Source organism: Pantherophis guttatus, chromosome 1 (assembly GCF_059756535.1).
Source record: "Pantherophis guttatus breed Tessera chromosome 1, ASM5975653v1, whole genome shotgun sequence".
NCBI classification, from domain to species: domain Eukaryota; kingdom Metazoa; phylum Chordata; class Lepidosauria; order Squamata; family Colubridae; genus Pantherophis; species Pantherophis guttatus.
In genome coordinates, this window is record NC_142063.1 from 265,670,810 (window position 1) to 265,693,153 (window position 22,344).

The 22,344-nt window shown below is 37.2% G+C and overlaps 1 protein-coding gene across 13 annotated transcripts in view; it reads right to left on the minus strand.

Moving 5' to 3' along the window:
* Nucleotides 1–22,344, minus strand: part of SYNE1 (spectrin repeat containing nuclear envelope protein 1) — a 309,363-nt gene that overhangs the window by 39,969 nt on the left and 247,050 nt on the right. For 12 of the 13 annotated variants that reach the window (XM_034419047.3, XM_034419038.3, XM_034419043.3 and 9 more), the window contains 8 exons: nt 22,205–22,299; nt 21,472–21,706; nt 18,895–19,089; nt 16,525–16,650; nt 15,616–15,771; nt 10,673–10,831; nt 10,068–10,234; nt 3,976–4,138 (listed from right to left, as the gene is read on the minus strand). In XM_034419047.3, the coding sequence (XP_034274938.2) occupies nt 3,976–4,138; nt 10,068–10,234; nt 10,673–10,831; nt 15,616–15,771; nt 16,525–16,650; nt 18,895–19,089; nt 21,472–21,706; nt 22,205–22,299 (1,296 nt within the window). Of the gene's footprint in view, nt 1–3,975; nt 4,139–8,595; nt 8,797–10,067; nt 10,235–10,672; nt 10,832–15,615; nt 15,772–16,524; nt 16,651–18,894; nt 19,090–21,471; nt 21,707–22,204; nt 22,300–22,344 lie in introns of those variants that run through there. The other variant, XM_034419046.3, reaches the window with a different exon arrangement.

A 22,344-nucleotide genomic window follows, 5' to 3' on the forward strand; every position in this document is an offset into this window, starting at 1 on the left:
CTTACAGGATTGCTGATAAAAAATGGGAATTCAGTATAAATGGGAATTTCCATTTAAACATAGTAGATTGAAACCACAAGGAATAGAAACAATTTATATTATTCGGGTTATGAATAAAACTGGCTGAGTTGAAGAAGATTCCCTCTGATGGTACTTGGACAAGGAATGACCTTGGAGATGAAGCCAAGAAGAAACAGCTGCAAAATGAAGCTCCCAGCTGGAAGAGGATTCGGACACAAATATGAGCAAAATGGGGAAAAATACAAAATGAACCCTTTAGACTAAAAGTTCTTGTATGGGATTAAAATATTAGCTCAGATTAGAATTAAGATATAAATGGGTGAGATAAAAATTATTTAGGAAGAGGGATGCAGAAAATTAATATAAGAAAACACATAAAAATAAAATTATAAGGACGTCCAATCGTGTCTAACTCTAGGGGGCGGTGCTCATCTCTGTTTCTTATCCAAGGAAGCCAGCGTTATCTAAAGACATTTCCGTGGTCAGGTGGCTAGCATGACTAAATACCGAAGAGCATGGAATACTGTTGCCTTCCCATTGAAGTGGTACCTATTTATCTATTCGTGTTTGCATGCTTTCGAACTGCTAGGTGGGCAGTAGCTAGAGCAAGGAATGGGAGCTCACCCCATTGCACAGCACTCAGATCTCAAACCTAGGCTGTCAGATTTCCAGCTGACAAGCTCATCATTTTAACTGAATTAATTGGGTGATAAAGGGATGACAGAGTGGCCAAAAAAAAAAAAAAATCCCTGTTAGGGAGGGGCTCAAAAACGATCCTTATGAAACTCTGTAGATTTATTGTTGGTCTGCAATTGAATGCAGGAGGAGAGGGTGGACAGGGAGGGAAATGGGGGTGATAAAAATATTTGGCTCATCAGAGGGGAATGATTTGAGGTAAGGACTATATGGCAAGGCTAGGAACTTAACAGAACAGAACAGAACAGAACAGAATAGAAGAGCTGGAAGGGACCTTGGAGGTCTTCTAGTCCAGCCCCCTGCTCAAGCAGAAGAACCTATACTATTTCAGATAAGTGGCTGTCTAGTCTCTTCTTAAGAAGGGAAAAGCAGAAAGGTAAAATTTTGTTTCTGGTGCAGGCAACAAAATATTTATATTTTTAACCCAGAATAATTTGTTTTATAGGACACAAGGTAACAGAAATGATATTTTATGATATATGTAAATGTTAAAGGTTTGGATGATACAATGAAAGAATCTTACTCCTTGAATATGTTTTTCAAAAGAAATAATGTGAACCAAACTTTGGTATAAAATGGGAAGCAGTGAAAGTTGTGATAAGAGAGGAATTGTATTATACAGAGGAGTAAAATTTAAAAGGAAAAAATCTTTATCAAATTAGATTTAAAAGTGAAAGATTTGTTAGCAAAACATAATAAAACAGATTTCTCAAAAGTCTATAAACAGCTAGAATTGAAAAGAACCGAATTCTAGAAGATGATAAAATTTTAAAAGAGCCTCTATATTCAAAGGTATAACATTTTAAATTTGATAACAAGTACTCTAAATTTTTAGCAAGTAAATTTAATCCCACATTCTTCAACCTTCTTTAGACTGTGTGGAAGTAGAAATGTAATTAATTAATTAGCAAAACAAGTCAGGAATATGTGATTTGTGAAATCAATACAAGATTTTAGAAGTCAAATAATTAGTAATACTAGATTCTAACATTCCTTAAAGAATCATGTACTTCTAGAAATCTAACATCAAAAGACATTAAGAATTAGATAAATTAGAATTCCCTGTGTTTCAACACAACACATTTGATAGTTAGATTCATTATTAATCTAAATATAAATCTATACTTCTTTTAAAGCTAGGAAAAATATTCACAGGGTATTACTTCATATACCTCTATTTCATTATTAAACACAAATTATAAATTATACTTAAATTACTGATGAAACATCTTACATTAATTATAGGCACAATCAACCAAATTCTCTGGAATATATCTAGCTCTATCAGATGCTGAATATATTTCATTTTTGCAAAAAAAGGACTCCTTCTATATGTTTTTAGGTATATGAAAAGCCTTTATTGCATAGGTTTATTTGAGAGTATAAATGAAAATCAATTCTGAACACTCAAATGAATTTATCAAAAACATGGATTTTACTTATGTATTACACAAATTTATACAGCCTTCCAACTCCATTGCATAAAAGACCCATAATTTATAACATTAACTATAGCCAATGAAAGAAGTAATGCAGTAGAAAAGCTGAAGGATGGAGTTAAGTGTGTCATTAACTTAGAGTTGTTATGTTCCCACAAATGGTCCACATCCAACCCCTCTTGAATTCAATTAACCCTTATCTGTCACAATTTAGTACTGTTTTCCCGAAAATAAGACCCGTCTTATTTTCTTTTGGGCCCCAAAATAAGCACTAGGGCTTATTTTCGGGGAAACACAATTTCAGGGTGATCAGCCTAGCTGGGCGCCCCCCCCTCCAGTGCACAAACAAGAGCCAGCAAGCATGTGGGGACCAACGGTATCCGGCAGCAGCTGCAGCCCACTGGTCCCTTGGTCGGCACACTCTGGGGCTGTGCAGAGCAGAAAGCATGGAGCGGAAGGCAGTCGATACCGATGCATGGAGCGGAAGGCAGGTGATCACTACACATGGAGCAGGCCGCAGACAAGTTGAGAGATGCGAAGATGAGCCTCCTGTGGCCGCCCCATGCTCTGCCCCACTGCTGCTCGGCTTTCCAGTGGCCTGGGTGGTGCATCCGGATCGCCTCCCTCCCCCCTGTGCCTCTGCCTCTGTCTTTTGCCGGTGTTGCTGCATGAAGATCAGTCTCCTGCAGCTGCCTGTCACTCCACCCCATTAACATTTGGCTTTCCTGTGATCCATGCGGCATGTGTGGATCGCCTGCTTCCGCCTGCTACTTGCACAGGTACTCAACTCACCTATGCTGTGTGGGCTGTAGCTACTGCCAAACACCGTTGGCTCACAGGCTCTCACCACCTCCTATGCTGGCATGCCCACCCCCTTCACCAGGGCATATTTTTGGGTAGGGCTTATATTAGGCACACACATAAAAACAGGCTGGGGCTTATTTTTGGGATAGTTCGTATTTTCGGGGAAACATGGTACTGAACTTATAGTTGATTAGATTCTTGTGTATAGGCCTGAGCAATCAATCTTTTGAACTGCAACTTAATGTATGGTCCTGATTGTTTGCACCTGACAAATACTTAGCTTAAGAATATATTTCCAAGATCTCATTTAGCACATGTTATTCTTTTCGTAAGATCCAACAAAACAGTGGATATAGATAGAGAATATTCTGTTCTTGGGTAGGGATTTAAATCAGTTATTTTTGATTTTATACAAGCATTGTATAAATATTAGAGTATTAGACTTATGGATTACTTTCTTAACTTCAATGATAGTATACCCAAATTTGTGTAGGTAATTGAACTCTGCATGGAAAATAATAAAAACAACAATAACCTAGAAATAGCCAAGGGAGGAAGAATAATTTGGCCTTCCCAAATGCAACATTCGTTTTCATCTCACCGACTTATAAAGTTGTGAAATACTAACACAAAGATTTCATTTGTATATAGGGCAGTTAACAGTACCTCACATTTCACTTCTACACAATAAAAAGCCAATTACACCAGAAGCTAACATTCTGTACATAATATGGTAGTGCCTTACCTCTGGTTGGCAGGCTCAGTGAGCGGTTCCATGTAGACTGGATGTCAAGCCAGGAGAAGATTCTACCAGAATAATGCTAAAAGCATCACTTGCCTTGAAATTTAAGGGCATCTTCCTTGCTGCCCTCTTGTACCACAGGAAACAGCAGAACCAAACCTGCTCCACACTTGGATCACCTTCACCATTATGCAATTGGAAATGTGGGTATTTCATTTTGGGGCATTTTTTGTTTTGTTTTGATTGCTCTTCTACCTCACGTTTTTGTTTTACCTGCTGTTCATTTAGTTTCCTTTGAATCTCCTCGGAATCGCAAGTTTCATAGACAATGGCTTTGGATAACTCTGATTCAATGTGGGCGAGCCAAGATCTCAAGATGCTCATGTTCTTATCCAATTGCTGGATTGCCACCAAGGTCTCCTTCAGTTTCTTCATCCTGTTAAAAGTCACAGACAACACCATGAACATATTTACTCAGGAGCTCTAGATATCTCCCTTTTTAACTGACATATTTTAACAATTTTTAGTATCGATATAGTCTTGATTTTTAGAATGGATATGAATAACATAACCCAGTATGTTCATCTGCAGGCAATAAAATATAGATAAAAGTGCAAATAATATTGATAACTATTAAAGGGTATTTTTAAAAATACATTGTTCACAATAATTACTTTTAGATCATGAAAATAGGAAAAGGCTTTTTTTCATTTAGCAATGAGTGCTTCAGGTTCAATATTTCCAGTGAACAGAAGAATCAGTGTGGTGTAGCAGTTAAGAATTGCACTCAGAATGGGAACTGTAGATCTATTTTACTCTCAGCCATGCAAACTGACTGGGTGACTTTGGGCCAGTCAATCTGTCTCAGTCCAATCTACTTGACAAATTGCTGAGGGCGAGGATCAGAACCAAAATAGGTCTTAAATCGTGCTTAGGATATACATGTTGCCTAATTGATCTTTTTAGTTTTCAGAAGGCACTGGAGAGTGTGCAGTTTGACTAAGCCCTAGCCACTTCTTGGGAAGAGAGGTTGGTCTTGATTAAGTTTGTGTGCCTTGTGTACATCACAAAAGCTCTTCCAATTCTCAAATAAAATTTCAAGATGGTGACAAAAGAAATATTGTACCAACAGCATCTCTGGAGAAGGACAAAGAGCAACTCTGATAATAGAAATAATATTTAATAAGGATTACACAGTAGCAATAAAAGTGATAAAACAGCATCATTTTCCACTTTAATTTTATTTTTTGAGTGTCTTCTGTCGGTCTTGTTTAAGGTTGCCTAGTCCTTAGGAAGAGATGAGTAAGAAAACCATCTGAAAGGTTAATACTGCCCAGAGTTGCTACTGTCAGATGGGCAGCCATTTAAATGTGATAAATAAATAAATGGGGAGGGGGGTTAGGTATCTGCTGGAAAAGCAGATTGGAATTATCACTCCAGCTGTGCAGGACATATAAAGTTGATTGACATATGGTCTGACACCTAGGAAGAGTTTGTGCTTGTTAGTTCTGAGGGATTGGACAGGGGTCCTTGGATTTGTCATTTTAAGTTAATGTCCTTCCCTAGTTGATTAAGGCCTCCCAAGAGATGATCTTGAGGTGATTCAAGCAGTTACGAGTTCATCCTTAAGAGATGGGATGATGGATTCAATCTGTGTTGAGGTGGTGGTGGTTTGCCCCATTTTCAATAAGCCACTGTTGGACTAAACAGCGTTGGAAAACTTTTATCCCCTCTTCAGTTTTTCCTTCTTGGGGAAGTTTGTTGAGAAAGTAATTGGATTGCAGCTCCGGAAGACTCTAAAGAAAACTGATTATCTGAAACTTTTTCAGTTGAGTTGCAGGCCTGGGCATAGTACAGAAATGGCACTAATCATATTTATGGATGACCTATGACAGACTTGGGAGTGGTTCTCTTTGATCATTGAGCAGCTTTGATACAACTGATTCTTCTGATTTCAAAGGTTGGAGGTACAGTATTGTAGTAATTCTCCTTCCACTAGAAATGGATTCAGTCGCGGTTGATTGTGGGTAGAGATCTGGCCCTTGCTTTGTGGCAGGCTCAGCTCTTGCTTAGCATTTACATTGGGCAACAGGATCAGATCAACTGTCACAATGGAGTTAGAGATAATCTTTGTGCTGATGATACCAAACTGTGTATCTCAACCTTTAGCTAGTTAAGCCATGTTTTAAGGTTCTGTCTCAGGGTCTGGTGGCTGTAGCACTGGATGGGGAAGAATGGGTTCAAACTACTTTGACAGCTGGTACAAAATGCAGTTAAGATATGACAGAATGAGTCCATCACTTCAGCATTACCTCTCAGATTCGAATGGACCCAGCTCCTGCCTGTCTTTCAAAAGGGTTTGAAGACCTGAGTTTTCCCCAACATGGAGTCAGAAATGTTTGTGCCTGCTATGTTCAACTGTTTATGGCTATTTTAAGTTTCCTGAAGCCGCCTCAATAAGAATATAGTAAATAAAAAGAACTATATTATAAAGTATCTTCATATTTTCAACATAATGTAAACAATTTTAGTAACTTATCACCTTCTCTTAAAATACAATAAATGATCTCTTTTTACCCTCCTGCCATGTCCCATCTCTTATTTATACACAGATGTATAAACAATTGAGTTCTGACATCAGCAAAAAACAATTAAATGTTACCAGAGATAAAAAATTATTTAGTTTAACAATGATCAAATAAACCAACTTTATATTCCTTCCTTTTACTTCTATCAACCTTACTCTTTAGTTTAGTCCTTTCAAATAATGATGTCAAACTTGATTTCTTTTCATTTTTTTTCCTTTAACCCTTCTCACAAAATTTTTCAAAACTTTTCACAAGCCTCTTTTATAAACCCCATAGAGAAAAATTGTCCAGGTCACTCTCATTTTGTTGTTTGTATATCCCTTTTAATTATTAAGTTATCAGATAGTTTCTTTTGTATGTCTAGTGTAACATCTTTTTCCATGTCATCTTGCAGCCTATTGATTTTTTAATCCACTTCCAATTCAATCTCAATCTTGTCATGAAGAATTTCCTCCTCTTTTATAACATCTTGTAGTCACAGACTTTATATAGATGTAAAGGTAAAGGTAAAGGTTCCCCTAGCACATATGTGCTAGTCATTCCCGACTCTAGGGGGCAGTGCTCATCTCTGTTTCAAAGCCAAAGAGCCAGCGCTGTCCGAAGACGTCTCCATGGTCATGTTGCCGGCATGACTAAACGCCAATGGCACATGGAACGCTGTTACCTTCCCACCAAAGGTAATTTTTCCACCTATTTTTCTACTTGCATTTTTTAGATGCTTTCGAACTGCTAGGTTGGCAGAAGCTGGGACAAGTAATGGGAGCTCACCCTGTTATGCGGCACTAGGGATTCGAACCGTTGAACTTCCAACTTTTCGATCGACAAGCTCAGCATCTTAGCCACTGAGCCATCGCGTCCCTTTTTTATATAGATGTACAAACAATATTAAAATTAATTACAGGTCCATCGTTCAAAAATATCGTTCAGTGTGTGAAAATAAGCTCTCTCTCTCTCTCTTTTGTATGCTTGAGCCAAAATTAATACAAGGGAAGCAATGCTTCTTCCTGTGCACACTTCTGCAAGGTGTTTCTTCTCTTTCTGACAACCCACTCCCCACCCCAGAAATTAACTATAGTAATTCAATCTAATATCCTATTGTAATTCTCTTTGCTTAGTGTCAAAGTGTCAAAGTTTGTGGTTTACTTCAGCATACGTCTGGTTTTGAAAAACTAAATACCTATCGTAACAGAACTGTCAACAGTCCTTTATTCATGAAATGAACACGTTAGTGTAACAACATCTTTTGAGTCTTAGTCACATACTCATCTTGCATACTCTCGCCAAAAGTTTACTGTACTTGTGTGTGTGTTATTTTGGAAGACTACAGTTTCACTACAGCATGCATCCATTTCAACTGAAAAGATATACAATCATGCAAACGCTGTAAAAAATAATTGTAAGCAAAAGCAATCTGCTCTCTGAGATAAAACTGCAACAATATTTATGGAAGCTAACTTTCTTAGCAAAGTGTAACATCTCCCACCACATTGCTTCAAGAAGCTGGGGAGGATTTCTTTTCCTGCTAAAAAATTACCCAACATCCAAAAAGAGCAGGTTGAAATCAGCACATGACGGATCTAAATTTAGCAAGCTTATCTATAGCTACAGTAAATCTGCTGAACTTTTTAAATATGTGCTACAGTTTGACATTGTTGCAATTATTTAGAAGTATCTTTATTGTTGGATAAATATTCTTAACTTTAAATTAATACATTGATTAATTCAATTAATAATTGAAAAGATATATTATGACCCAACTGCACTATAATGCACCATGAAGTCACAACTATGAATAAATAAGACAGCTGTTTGCTAATAATAACCTTCTTTAAAAAGGAGCAAGAAAGGTGATTTCAAAAATTGCAGTCACACTGCTTAATGAAATAAACAGAAAGCAACCCCCAAAATTATTGTTCTTAATGTCAAAAAATATGGATGTTTGAAAAGTCCTTGGTTGTTTAATCTGAGTAAAATTTTGAAATACTTTCTGAAACTCTTTTTCAATTTTTTTACGTTAATTTTTTTTTTTTTCTAATTTGAAATACTTCTATAAAACCATTCTGGACATAATCCTTTTTCCATGCCACATTTATAGCGGAAAAAAAGTATGACATTCAAATGCATTTTCTATGTATCTTCCTGTGTGTTGTATCTTGCATATTTTAATTGTAGAAAGATTTTTTTTTTCATGGAGCCCATTATTTTCCATGCCCATTTTTCATGGATCTCTTCATTACTAGGAACCCTTTATTAGGAACAGCAATAAAACAAAGCATAATAATAAAAGATTCAAAACTTTGCTTGCCTTGACACATCACAATTGCAGTCAGGAAGATCTGAATCCACACTGTGATCATCTGCCATTTTCAGGGCATGTAAATCCACCAGCATTAAACTTTCCAGGATAATAATTAAGAGCATTCAATCCAATTATTACTGGAAACTGTGTACTTTACAGTACTGTGCAAACAGTGCTCACCCTCCAAACAAAAGTTGGTAAGTCACTGCCTGATAACATGAGACTAAGCTGCGTGACAAGTGGTCATGTTTCTAAATAAAACTTACATTCATCAACATGTGTCAGGGTGATCTTCAGGAATGTAGGCCATGAATGGAGGAGGGGAAGGGTAAAAAAGCATCCACTATAAATTCTGAGCAGCTGTGGACTAACCTGTCCAAAAAGGCAATCCAGGAAAAAATGCGTCTGACTGATGTATTCAAATAAAAATAAAAAGTGGGATATTTGTTTGGTTTGTTCCTTTGCTGGGTGCTATATGGACTTCCTGTTCCTGTTTTATAATTTTTATGAATCTTTCCAACTGTTAGAAGGCATCACCAAAGGCATTTAAAGTAGCAAGGAAAGGGATTTTTGAACCATCTAAAATGACTGAACTTTGACAAAAGGTACAAAACTGAAGGGAAATAGTAGAGTAAAAATAACAGTCTATCATTCATACTGGTTTTTTTTTTCAGATCAATAAACTTTAAACAAGTTAATTTTAGCATTTATTTAATAAAACCATATTAAAATAGTATACTTAAGTATACTGTATTTAAATTTAACTGGTGTTAACTTCTTGATGAAAAAGTTAATATTTATTTATATTGAAGGCATTCCATTATAATTTTAAATGGCTGAAAAATGGAAAGCTATAAATGTGTCTTAAGTATAATTTTCCTTTCAGTCACAGCAGGCTGATAAAAACATGTTGTCTAAATACCACTGCTTTAGTTTTTCTATCTTCATGGTATTAGTTGCTTGAAAACCCACATCCTGAGGAACTATCTAGTACCACAAAAAATAACAATTTCTGCTTTAACGAATCTATTTGAATGGCCCTTGCAGCCAACCTTGACATGAAAACCTTTTATAGAAGAGGGTTTATTCTGCCACAACAAAATATTAGGTACCAATGAATCACAGAAAATTACAAAATAATTAAATGGAAACCAAATGGCTAAGTACCATTGAAAAATAGGTAACATACTGATGTGCGAGTGGTGTTATGGTAGCAGAATAAAGGATTGATCCTGTTCTAGAGGTGAGAGGCAGGGCATTTTGCAAAAATAGGATATTATAAATGCCGAAGTGCAATCTCTGTAAACAGTTCACTGTAAATCTTTATTTCTGACTGGGTCTTAACATGAAAGTTAGGCTGTTTTGTTTTGTTTTTATTTATTTTGTTAGTATTTGTGTTTATATCCCACTTGCAATCCACCAAGATCAGAAGTACCATGAAACACATGCAGGCATACAGACACACATAGCACACATACCTGGCTGCAATGAGATCTAAAAGATGTTGCCACCTGTCATTGACCTTGCCAAGTTTATACTCAATCTCCAGAGCTTTGTTTTTGTGGCTTGCTTTAGCAAGCCGTTCTCCCATTTCCTGAAGCTGCATTTTATTCTCTTGGGCAACTGAAATTTCATCTTGATAATCCTGAATGACAGAAGAACATAAAAAAACCAAAACACAGTAAGCATCTTAAGAAAATCTTCTCGCTTAGAGCAACAAACGGTTGCTTAGTTGCTCTTCTCTAGATAGTTGCTCTTCTCTAAATACTAGCTAAACATCCTGTTCTATAATTCTGAAAGTGTTTATAAGAGATAATAATCTAACAGACAACAGGAAAATAAAATCCCCAAAAGTTTGCAAATTGTTCAATTTAGCCAAATTAGTGACACTCAGGTGTGTTGAAATATAAAACCCAGATTTTCCAGCCAACATGGCCCTTATAAGAGCACCAGATTATAAAATAGCATACAGGATCATAGCCAAGATTTTACTGAAAGCTTCCTGGGATATAGCATGTTGCAGTTCTGATAAGCTAAGAATATTTACGGAATCGTCTGCAATAGTAAAGCAGGAGCCCTGTACCTTTTTGAGTTTTTCAATCATTTCTTCAATGAGGATATCTCCATTCTGGGAAACTTTACTTTCCATTTGTGTCAACCATTCACAGAGATCTTTGTTCTTCTCGCTGAAGACTGCCCATTCATTCAGTCTCTCACTCACCTGCTGCCTCCTCAAGGAAACCTTTAAAAGATATGCAGGAAGAAAGCTAGATTATGATAACAAGAAAAGTTAGGCATAATGTTCACCCTGCACTAAAATGATTGCTAAAGTTAAAAGAGAGATAAAGCTTCAACAATATGTGATTTCTTTAACAGCTTAACAATTGTTATTAATCTTAGGTTACTTCTGGCCAAATTGTAATGAGAAAGACATGTGTACACAAATACAAAAAGTTACCCGATACACAATTAGGTTTCAGAGGAAGATAAAGGAATTCAGGCTTATCAATTACAGATAAAGGTGTAGCTCATATAATGACAGTCAGGTAGATATATCTACAACCTAGACCAGGGGTCTCCAACCTTAGCAACTTTAAGGCTGGAGGACTTCAACTCCCAGAATTCCTCAGCCAGCAAAGCTTTGCTGGCTGGGGAATTCTGGGAGTTGAAATCCTTCAGCCTTAAATTTGCCAAGGTTGGAGACTCCTGGCCTAGACAACTATGCTTATGTCTCAGATTATACATAAATATAGAGATTACTTTTAAATATAGCGCTGCAACTACTCACAAAGACATATTTTAACAACTATGCCGTTGAAAAGAAAAAAAGCGAGTTTTTGAAGTAGTTTTCCCAATGCAATAAATTCTAAGACTATGAGATCAGATTTCTTGATCCTGTTGCTATTCATATTGTTAATTTGTTCTACTATAGTCCAAAAAAATGCTAAACATACAAACATGGTAGGCAACTGAATTAAAAATGTAGCCTCCACTGATAAAAAAAATATTACTGCAATAGTATTTAAACAGCTTGCATCCAGTGATATCTCCTATAAATGACTCAGATATTGATGAATTTATTTCATATTTATATGTTGGTTTGTTTATGCGATTTAGCCCTATCTCAGTTTGTTAAGTGATCGAGAAGGTGGATACAGATAACCTAAATAAAAAACCCCACAGAAAATAGGAATGACATGTTAAATGAATTACAAATTACAAGAACAGATTAGGTTACTGTCACCCCTAATTACTCTATCAGTCTACTATGGCCTTCAGAAGAATTAAGTATTTACCAACTTCTAGAAGGCCATTTGAGGAAGGCCATCCAGAGAGCATCCTGCAAGCCCAGAAGGATGGCTTGTAATAAAGAAAGATTTACGGTCTCTGATGGTTCCAATCTGATCCCATCAGATCTGACATGAAATTGAAAAGGAAATAGAAGAATGACAACAAAACGTCCTCAGAATAAATGTATAACATGATTTCTTAAATCTTAAAATGTAGGTCAAAAGAAGATTAAGCAGAAGCAAACCAGATCTAGAGAAAAAAACTATATATTTTTATATTTTTTCAACATTCTAAGCTTTACTTACTGCACCTGTTTCTTCTTTTCTATAAATGTAGTTCCTTCTCAGCTTATTTCCTTTACTGAGAAAGGAAACACTTAAAAGACTCACCACAGTCCATATTTAGATATGTAAAACAAGATACAAATGATTCTAATTTCCTTTTGTGTTTTTCACCCCAGTATCAAGGAACTATTTTAAGTCTTCTCTGTGGAACTAAACTCCTCTATTGCATGGAGAACAACTAGTCAGGTAAAAATGCAAATTTGCCAATGCCTCAAGATCCGAAATAAGGAACTAGTTGTTCAGTGTGTGCAGCATAAAAAAATTATTTATCTCTGTCCCCCTCCTCCACCTTCCAACACAGCCAGCATGCATTCTGTCTCTTGAGCCTTCAAAGAATAAATCCAACCAAATAAGTTTATTTGCAAGTGTTCCCTGTTCAAAAAATTTGAATTCTTTTCTGACACCAATTAAGGTTTGTGCAATGAACATGTAACAGTACTGGGATGCTCTTCTTGGCCAATCCAAGTAGATGATAGAGCATGGCATCTAAATTCTTGGTGAAGGTGTTTATACAAAAGCTAAAGCATTTGTATATTTATTTGTTTCCAAACTTTTATAGCACACCCCAGTCCAAACAGACTTTGAACAGGGCATGATAAAATCAAGATAGTAAGATACTGAAGTTCAGAAACAAATAAAGAGAAATAATAAAAGAATCAAACCTTCTGTCATTCTTTAACCAGTCAGAGTAAGGGCATTTCTTATGGGTAGTCCTCATTTATTTATGGTAATTGGGACCGGAATTTCAGTCACTAAGCAATGTGGTCATAAAGCACAATGTCATGTGACTATACTGCTTTGCAAAAGAAATTCACATACTTCTGGTTGCCATCATTAAGTGAACCCTATCCAATTATTAAATGAGGGCAAAGAAGGATGCAAATGATGAGCAGGTGACTGCAAGATGCTTTAGTACTGTAACTGTGAGTAGGGAACCAAGTGCCCAGATCATGATTACATGACTGCAGAGATAAAGAGTGACTGGCATAAGTGCAAAGATCAGTCATAAGTACCATTCCCTCAGCATTGTGGTAAACTCGAACGGTCATTGAACAAGTGGTCATTAAATGAGGACCACCTGCATTTCCAATATAAATATGGCACAATCTTTTATTTACAACATTCAACAAGTTTATCATGTCTAATTACCATGATAATCTTTTGCTCCTTTTTAAAATGTAGGAATTATAACAGCCTCCCTAATCACAAGGAATCAGAGCTATCTTGTTAATACAATTAATACAATTAAAAAGCAATGCCACAACTGCCTGAAATCAGTATTTGTCTAATTTACTGTGGTGAAAAACAAATACTTCCTAATTTCCTCCTTGGGCTGGTGCAAGGATAGCTCAAGCACATCTCCACATGCCTCTCTGCCTGTATGTCAGTGTCTTTCTTCGGTCTAAGGATGGCTTAAGGTTTCATGCTCAGGGTTTTCTCTAATGTTCTGCATCAAGCTATTGCATGGGAGTGACAGGGAGGTGGTCTGGAATGACATGCTCTGTATCAGCAATCTTGCCATTCTAATAGATTCTGACAGTTTCCTTGGGATCTTCCCCTTCTGCTGGTAGCTGATCTTCTTGTCCTCCCTTTAGTCAACGGTTGACTGTAATGGGGCTTAGGTTCCTGGTGCCCGAAACTTTTTTTTCTTTTTTCTTTGTAGAAGGATTCATCAAGCAGTCATCTGACCAATGAGCAAAGCAAATGTCCCTGATATTAACTATGCTTCCCAGGTTTTCTGAATGCTCTGGAACAAAAACTTAGGTTCTATGAGTTGCCATGTGTTTGTCTGCTTGTCTTTTCATCTAACTGATCCATATACTGACATGCAGTTGAACAAACAGCCAAGAAATATAAACATTTTAATTCTTTGCTGCTACCTACTGGTCGAAAGGTAGATTTGTGAATCTTAGAAAGTGAAAAGGCCTAAAAATGACTGACTAGCCCATCCCTGACTTTAGACACCAAACTGAAAGAACAATTGAATGGACTCAGTTCACATATTATTCAATTTGTTTGGCATAAAATAATAAAATAAAATAAGCATCCAGGATGTTTACCTGATTTATCAATTTTTTTGTGTTTATATATGTATCTTCTATCTTTCATTTCTTAACACGTATGAACGGCTGAAACTTAGGGCTCTTCCTGCACTTCTTTCTTACAGTTGGTTTTTTTAATTACTACAGCTGCCTTCCTTGAGAATTTTCAGATGTTTTGCTTTTAAGTGTCTTAGCTTTGTTTTGAACAATCGAATATATCTATTATCCTTCTTAAAGGTTTCAACCAGGGTGAAATGCTACCAATTAGGACCGGATCAGCTGAACTGGTAGCGATGGCAGTGGGTGGTCCGGAGAACTGGTAGCGACGGCAGTACAAGGCTCCGCCCACCCACCCTGTTGTCATTACTTCTTGGTTTTAACCAGGAAGTAACCTGTTTTTTATCCTCTGTGCATGCGCAAAAGGGTTTGTGCATGCGCAGAGGGTCTAAGCGCACACGTGATCTGCGTGCACGAGCAGAGAGCACGAGGGTGGTGCGTGCACTTCCGAACCGGTAGGGAAAGTAAGTAGATTTCATCCCTTGTTTCAATGCTACTTCTTCTAGATCCAAAAATCCAGCCAACAGTAATATTCCATTGTTAAATACACTAGGTGAAATCTCATGCAAACGGGGAGTTTCTCTTTGCTTTCAGAGTGCAGAAGAATAACATAGCATCATGAAACAGCTTTGAGAGGGTATTTATACTTTTGTTGAGCTGAAACATCTTTTCAAAGCAGCAGCTAAATATTTATAAGTAAAGAAAGCAACCTTAATAGAAAGCAAGGACTTGATTTGCTTGCTTAGAATTTTGGCATCAGCAAAAGATAGGCATCTATCACTCTCTTTTACTATCTATCCATCTGGAGTATATCAATGTTTTTAAAGTGAAATCAAGTGGGTGGAAAGGTGAAAAAAAGGCTGAAAGAAGGTCCATTTTCTTTTCATATACCCAGGAAGGCATATTTTCTTCTGCTAAGAAAACAAACCAAGATACATTGGGGCAGGTTTTTGGGTGAGGAGAGTTGGCACTTAGGAAATATTTTATCAGTTGACTTGTAACTTGTGATATTAAGATTTTTTATACTTATGCAGCAAGCTAGTAGGAATGGCATTCTGATCCTGTATTTATTACTTATATCCCGAATTGCATCTAAGAAGATTAAAGAATTATATATAACTAATTAATTGAGCATTCCAAATCCAGGCTTATCATATTTAAATCCAATATTTCAGACATTAAACTATGCTGAAACTCAGCAATTGCCTGGTAGTCTGCACAAACCAGTCTGGCCTAACAGGAAAAGTGTTATTTTATTTATTTATTTATTTTGGCAGGTTATATTATTGTACCTGGTGACATAGTTCTTCCCATTGTCTGTGCAATAATTCAATACGTTCGTTGAGTACCGAAATGTCCTCTGCACTAATGAAAGTGGACAGGGTCTCCTTTAAGAAGTTCAAATGAGAAAGATCGTTGGTCCATCCCTCAGCGGCACTCTCTAGTTCCTATTGTGGAGAAAGAAACTCTTTAAAGTATATAGAAGTAAATATTTTTTTTTAAAAATTGTACAGTACTGCAGAGCAAAAAATAAAAATATCAAAAGGAATAATTATGATGAACAAAAGCAGTTTCCAGACTTATTTTAAAAAGAATACTTGGTGTTTTGGTCTACTTCAAAAGCACCTTACTCTTAAATGCTTCCACTTAAGAGAATATCAGAATTTCCTTTTTCTGTGGGCCCTGCTATACTGTATATATCTGCAGTGTATTATATGATACAGTTTTAAATTACATGGTTTGGTAAGTTGCCTGTGATCCAAGTTGGAGTTTAGGAAAGAAACATTTATTTTGGATGTATATTCACCCACCTGTAAGGATAAGGAAAAATAATAGCTTCATAAGAAATTTTAACAGAAAAACATGATTTTAAACAGCCCCCCCCCCCATATTCCTGCTCCTCTCTGTTCAAACCTGGCAATATCCAGACAACTACTTTAAAGAAAACTTAAAAGATCTGTATTTTTAATAACTTATACAGTATTAAACTATGATAGAGGCAAGGCTAAGAATGATCTTGCTCTTCATTTTTTAAAAATTATTCCAAGCTTGACAGAATCAACTATTTCAATGAAAATATATTTGTCTGTAAGTCACCTGTTGCTCCATGCATAATACAATAAAATGGAAATGATCTGTCCTGATTGCTATGTTCTATGATATATTATCTCTCTTTAGAATCAGACTGCAATGTGCATTACCTTGTAGCGAATCTGCTCTGCATGGAGCTCATCATGATGGTCTGGCAATGGTTGTGAAAGCTTCTTCTTCAGGGATTTTAGCTTTTCCAAGGAATTGGATATGCCTTTTTCACATTTTTCCCAGTCCTGAATGGTGGAATATAAATTTAATGCCTCTCAATTGAAGCAAAGGAAGAACAGAGAAAATGGGTTCTCAAACCTAACACTTTAGGGTCCTAATTACTTATGTTTCCTCCAGCAGCACAAAGCAAGGTATACATTTTCATCTAGCTTTTCAGTGAACTTTGTTGGGGCAAGAAAGAGTGAGTGGCTCTAAGTTACTCAGTAAACTTCAATGACCGAGGGTGGATTTGAACCTATATCCAACATCTTAACCATTACATTACACAATAGATTTGATGAAACCATGACAATATATAAATTGAATCTGTGGCTATAGAAGGCACAAGGATTATTCACTAAGATGTCACAGCTGAAGAGACTTCTTGGACAACTTCAAAGAAAAGTCCAGTTGCCTTTTATAAAAGCACCTTTGGGACAAGTGACTCAAATCTAATAAGATTTGAGGGCTACTATTTTGTAAGTCATATCCTGAATTTACAAAAACAGTTAACACTGTATTAATTTCCAGTCAGAAAAGTAAAAGGCATAAAGGAAAGGGGAAAGTTGAATGTAATACAAACAAATATTGTAACTGACAACTTTAATCACAGGGATAGTTTATTAGGGCATGAATCACAATATTTTGGATTCCCTATAATTAACAGGTATATACATACAGTAAATGAGAATTATGCTATGAAGGACTAGTACTTATTGGGGTGACTTGTAATGTTGCCTGCTGGCTTTCCCATTGAATTTGCTTGTGGGAGGTTGGCAAGGAAGATCACAAATGATGATCACATGATGTGGCTCACTGCATCGTTCACATATGTGAATTACACACCCATGTGTCAAGATTGTGATCACATGACTGCAAGGATGCTGCAATGACCAGAACTTTGAGGACTAGTCATTTTTTCAGCACTGCTGTAACTTTGAAACAATGGCTGAAACAATGGATGCACATTGTAGTATCCAAATGGATTGGGACTGTCAATATAAAAGTGTTTTTAAAAAGTATTCTGAAGGGTTGCTAAATTAGGAAGGCATGAATAAATATACACAACAATAGTAAAGACTGCATTTGTTTCTTCCATTTGTTTATACCTCCACTGCACTTACTACTGCCCAATATAAAAAAGAAGAAATTATCATAATAATAACAATAATAATAATACTCCTTTCTTTCTTTCTTTGTGAGCCCAAATGTTAATTCCTGGTCCTTGAAAGATCTCTAATTTACATGAGGTGCCATTTCTACACTCTGAAATCCTTTACTTTCCATAATTTTATTTCTTGTCTTGTAAACTAACTGACACATTCTGTTTTCTGGTTTGTAAATTGCTTGGACTAACAAGTTAAAACAAAGATTGTGGAATAATGTTTTTAAGGGCAGGACTTAATGTACACATTAATGTACTGCAGTGTTGGTGTACCTATAAAGTATCAACAGTAAAAAAGTAATAGTGCATAAATAATAAAATATAGGGATATATTATGCAGAATATATTTCTACATAAACCTGGCTTCCGTAGGCTAATTTTAAAGTATAAGTTCTATGACCGTGATGGCAAACCTATGGCACATCATCGTGCCACAGGTGGCACGCAGCGCCCTCTCTGTGAGCATGTGAGCCGTTGCCCCAGTTCAGCTCTGCTGCGCATGCGCACTCGCCTCCTGCCAGCCAGCTGGTCGTTGGATCTCTGCCGCGCATGCAGGGGGGGTGATGCGTGCGGGGGCTCGCTTGTGCATATGTGGAGGGCAGAAGGTGTGCAGGGGGCCGTGCGTGAGTGCATATGGGGCGGCGCGTGGGGATGTGCATGCATTCATGGGGGCTCAGGGAGGGGGCCCATATTGGGGGGGAAGTGAATGTGTGTGGCCACACGCGCCTTGCATTTTGGGCACGGAAAAGGTTAGCCATCAGTGTTCTAGGATGTGGTTCAAAAATCAGATAATAATAACACAGACAACTCATGTACTTTATACTAAAGAAACACAAACAGTATACAGAAAGCATGATTTGTGGTGCCACAGGTCAGCCTTCTGCAACTTTCTAAATCTATCTTGTAGACCAACACATTCAGAAGACAGTAGGTTAGGGAACGTTGCTATAGGTAAGACATATAAGATTCCACAAAATCAATCTAAGAATTTTATCTATTTACATGTAACACATAGCAACAACAAGCAAGGTCAATGTCCTAGCAATTGAGCTTTTCAAAGAAGTAATCTTATCTGATTTTTAAAGATTAATTTAAATGAACCTACTTTTAATAGTAAGGCGAGCTGCTTTTTCTGTTCTTCAAGTCTGAGGTTTGCTAATTTCCAGCACTCTTGGATTTCTGTAAGTTCCTTCTGTAGAGATGCTTCTGTCTCACCATCAGCACAGAGTAACAGCTGTTTTCCACCTTCCACTGTTAAAATGTAGCTCCCTTGTTGGCGAAGAAGCACTTTCTCTTTGAGCTGGGAAGACCAAAGACATTCCAGAAACATCACTCTAATTTCATAACATTGTCAGATAAGTCAGTCAGTAACATCCTAAATCACAGGATGAGTGTTTTTCCTCCAAGGAGGACTTTTAAACTTTGTCATTGTAATCACTTCTGCATAAAAAGCTGGTAGTATAATGAAACAATCCAAAGCGCACTGAAGATGTCTCTTTGAATGGGGATGAAACATTTGTAACGAAATTGCCAAGCTCGGAGCTCAAACCAACAACATAACTACCAACCTGAACTACTAATATTCAAAGACATTTCATAATGAAACTTTGCAGTAAGTATTTCATCAGCTGTTATTGTACTTTATTTTTCCTCGTTTGTTTTGTTTCCTTTCTTTCCCCCACTCTCTTGCTTAATGAACTCTTCCCTATGATCTTTTTGTAATTTCCCCACTATCTGTTCAGAAGGTTCAAAAACTGAGGTTTTTGGTAGAAAAAGCCCTTCAATGCAGGGGTGAAATGCTCCCGGTTTGGACCGGCTCGGGCGAGTAGGTAGCGATGGTGGCGGGCAGTTCGGAGAACTGGTAGCAAAAATCCCTGTCCCCGCCCCCCATGCCCAGCTGAGTCCCGCGATCATCAGAGCCTTTTTTTCCTTTTAAATGGCTCTGACCAGCCAAGCTCTGAGATCCCAGCTGAGTTGCCTGCTAATCAGGCAACTCAGCTTGGATTGCCAGAGCCATGTAAAAGAAAAAAAGTTTCTTTTTTTCTCCCCCCGCACACTCCCAGTCTCCAGCTTGCTTACCTTAGCTGCTGATCGCATGACGATCACAATCCATGCATCAGCAACTGAATCTCCCTGCCTGCAATCAAGCTCATCAGTGAGCAGCTCTTTCTGCCTGCCTGCCTTCCTGCCTAGACTTGTGGACTTCAACTCCCAGCAAAGCTGGCTGAGGAATTCTGGGAGTTGAAGTCCACAAGTCTTAAAGTTGCCAAGGTTGGAGACCCCTGTTCTATTGGGTAAGTTTTCCCCTTTGGGAGCTTTAAAAAAAATAGTTAATTGGGGTTTTTTTAATTGTTCTTTTTTTAGACCTAGCCATTTAAAGTTTAGGAAGTTTTAAATTTAGCTGCTTTTATACAAAAATAAAAATAAATTAAAATAAAATAATATTTGTGCAGCTTTCTGAGATTTAGTGTGTTTCTGTAGTGTTTCACTCTAACTACACAAACATACAAAATCTCACAAAGCTGTATGTGGAATTTTGTGTGTGTAAAGTGTGAAAGTTGGTTTTTTGGGCTTTTTGTGGCTGTGTGAGGTTCCTGCTTGTTTCAGGGACCATTTTGGGTCTAGCACAACTACTTTTACATTGTGGGTGAGCCACTTGTGTTGTGTTGTGTTGTGTGTGTGTAAAGTGTGAGAGTTGTTTTTTTGGGCTTTTTGAGGCTGTGTGAGGTTCCTGCTTGTTGCGGGGCCATTTTGAGTCTAGCACAGCTGCTTTTACATTGTGGGTGAGCCAGTTGTGTTGTGTTGTGTTTTGTAGGTTAAAAAGGGGCAAAGAAGTGACATTGACTTGGCCACGCCCACCCAGTCACCTTACTACCAAGCCCCGCCCACTAATTAAGCCACACCCACAGAACCGGTAGCAAAAAAATTTAGATTTCACCCCTGCTTCAATGTTATATTATATAAAAACCAGGTCTTTGTAAGAATTTAATTATGCTGCAACATAAGATATGAAGGAATTTTTCCAGGATCATATTCAGTCTAAGAAATCCAAACATTGTTGTATACTGAGGATGCTATATTAAAGTGTCCCTGGGAAAGACCAACACACATTTCATAAATACAGTATTTTTCGGAATATAAGACACACTTTTTTCCCCCTAAAAGAGGCTGAAAATTTGGGTGCGTCTTATACTCCGAATGTAGCTTTTTTGAAGCTTTTTTTCAGCCCTAACAAGGCGCTAGAGAGTGAAGCTATCTTCTGCGCTTCGCCTGCTTTTCTCATTGCTTCTCTCTCCAATGATCAGCTGTGCTTAGAAGCTGTTTTTTATCCCCAACCCGGCACGAGCGCGCTCAAAACCAGCGAACTAATGTGCTGAAGCTGACCAGACTAAGGACGCTAGCCAGATGAATATCTGGTAGGCAGAATTTTTTTTTCCTATTTTCCTCCGCAAAAACTAATGTGCGTCTTATATTCTGGTGCGTCTTATACTCTTTGAGCCATGGAGACAACCTAGACATGCCTATTGTGTAGCTATTCGGAGTTAAGCTCTGTTAAGAAAGTCTTCACTTTGTTTAATAACTGCTGTTATACCTGACTAAATAAGTACAGTGAAATATTTAATTTGTTCCATTAAGTGATACCAGAATCTATTTAGATTGAAAATGGTCTGCCAATAGTTACCTGCATTTCATCCAACAGGGCTCTAGCTCTCTGCAGTGGGATAGGAACACTGCCCAGCCCACTTGCTGATTGACAAGTCACTTCCACCAGCCACTTGCGCAATTTCTCTGCCATTTCTCTGTATCGTTGCCACTGACGAATCTGACTGTCAATGATGCCCCTTCTCTGCTGGGCTCTACGAATTACCCCTTGCCACTGATTACTGAGCAATGCCAGTTTCAAATTGAATTCATCCCTTAAAAAAAGGAAAAACACAACGTAAGTGTTTAGTATAGAAACAAAGTGAGCCAAACAAAAGCAGCCAGAATGGCTAACAACTATGATACGTTGATTTCTATTACTGTATTGTAGAATCCATTTGCCTTTGAAATACTCCCACTGAGAACTTCTAAAACTAACTTTGTAATAGTCAGATGAAAAGTTTGGCATAGTTACATTTTTTTCCTGTGGAAAACAGCACTGCCAATCCAAATTCTTATGTATGAAATAAAGGCAACAAGGAACCACAGTTACAGCTAAAATCTATATTGATTGGAAGTGAACAAACAGAATATGTAATAGAAAGCAAATGCACTATATCAGTCATGTAAAGTGCAATCTCACAAATAGTAGTAGTCCATTATTATAATGTGCCAATAGTTTGAGGAAAATAAATGCATATTAGATAAAAAGGCAAAGCTTTCAAACATGAAACAGTTGGAAATCAGATTTTTTTTTACAATACACGTTTTACCTGTCATCTACCTGCCCTTGCTCAAGAAGGTTGTGGCCATCCATGATGATAGAATGTAAAATCTGTTGCCGACTAAACATCTCTGCTTGGAACAGCTAAAGAACAAAAAGTATTTAAAAGTGAATTCCAAATGAGCTAAA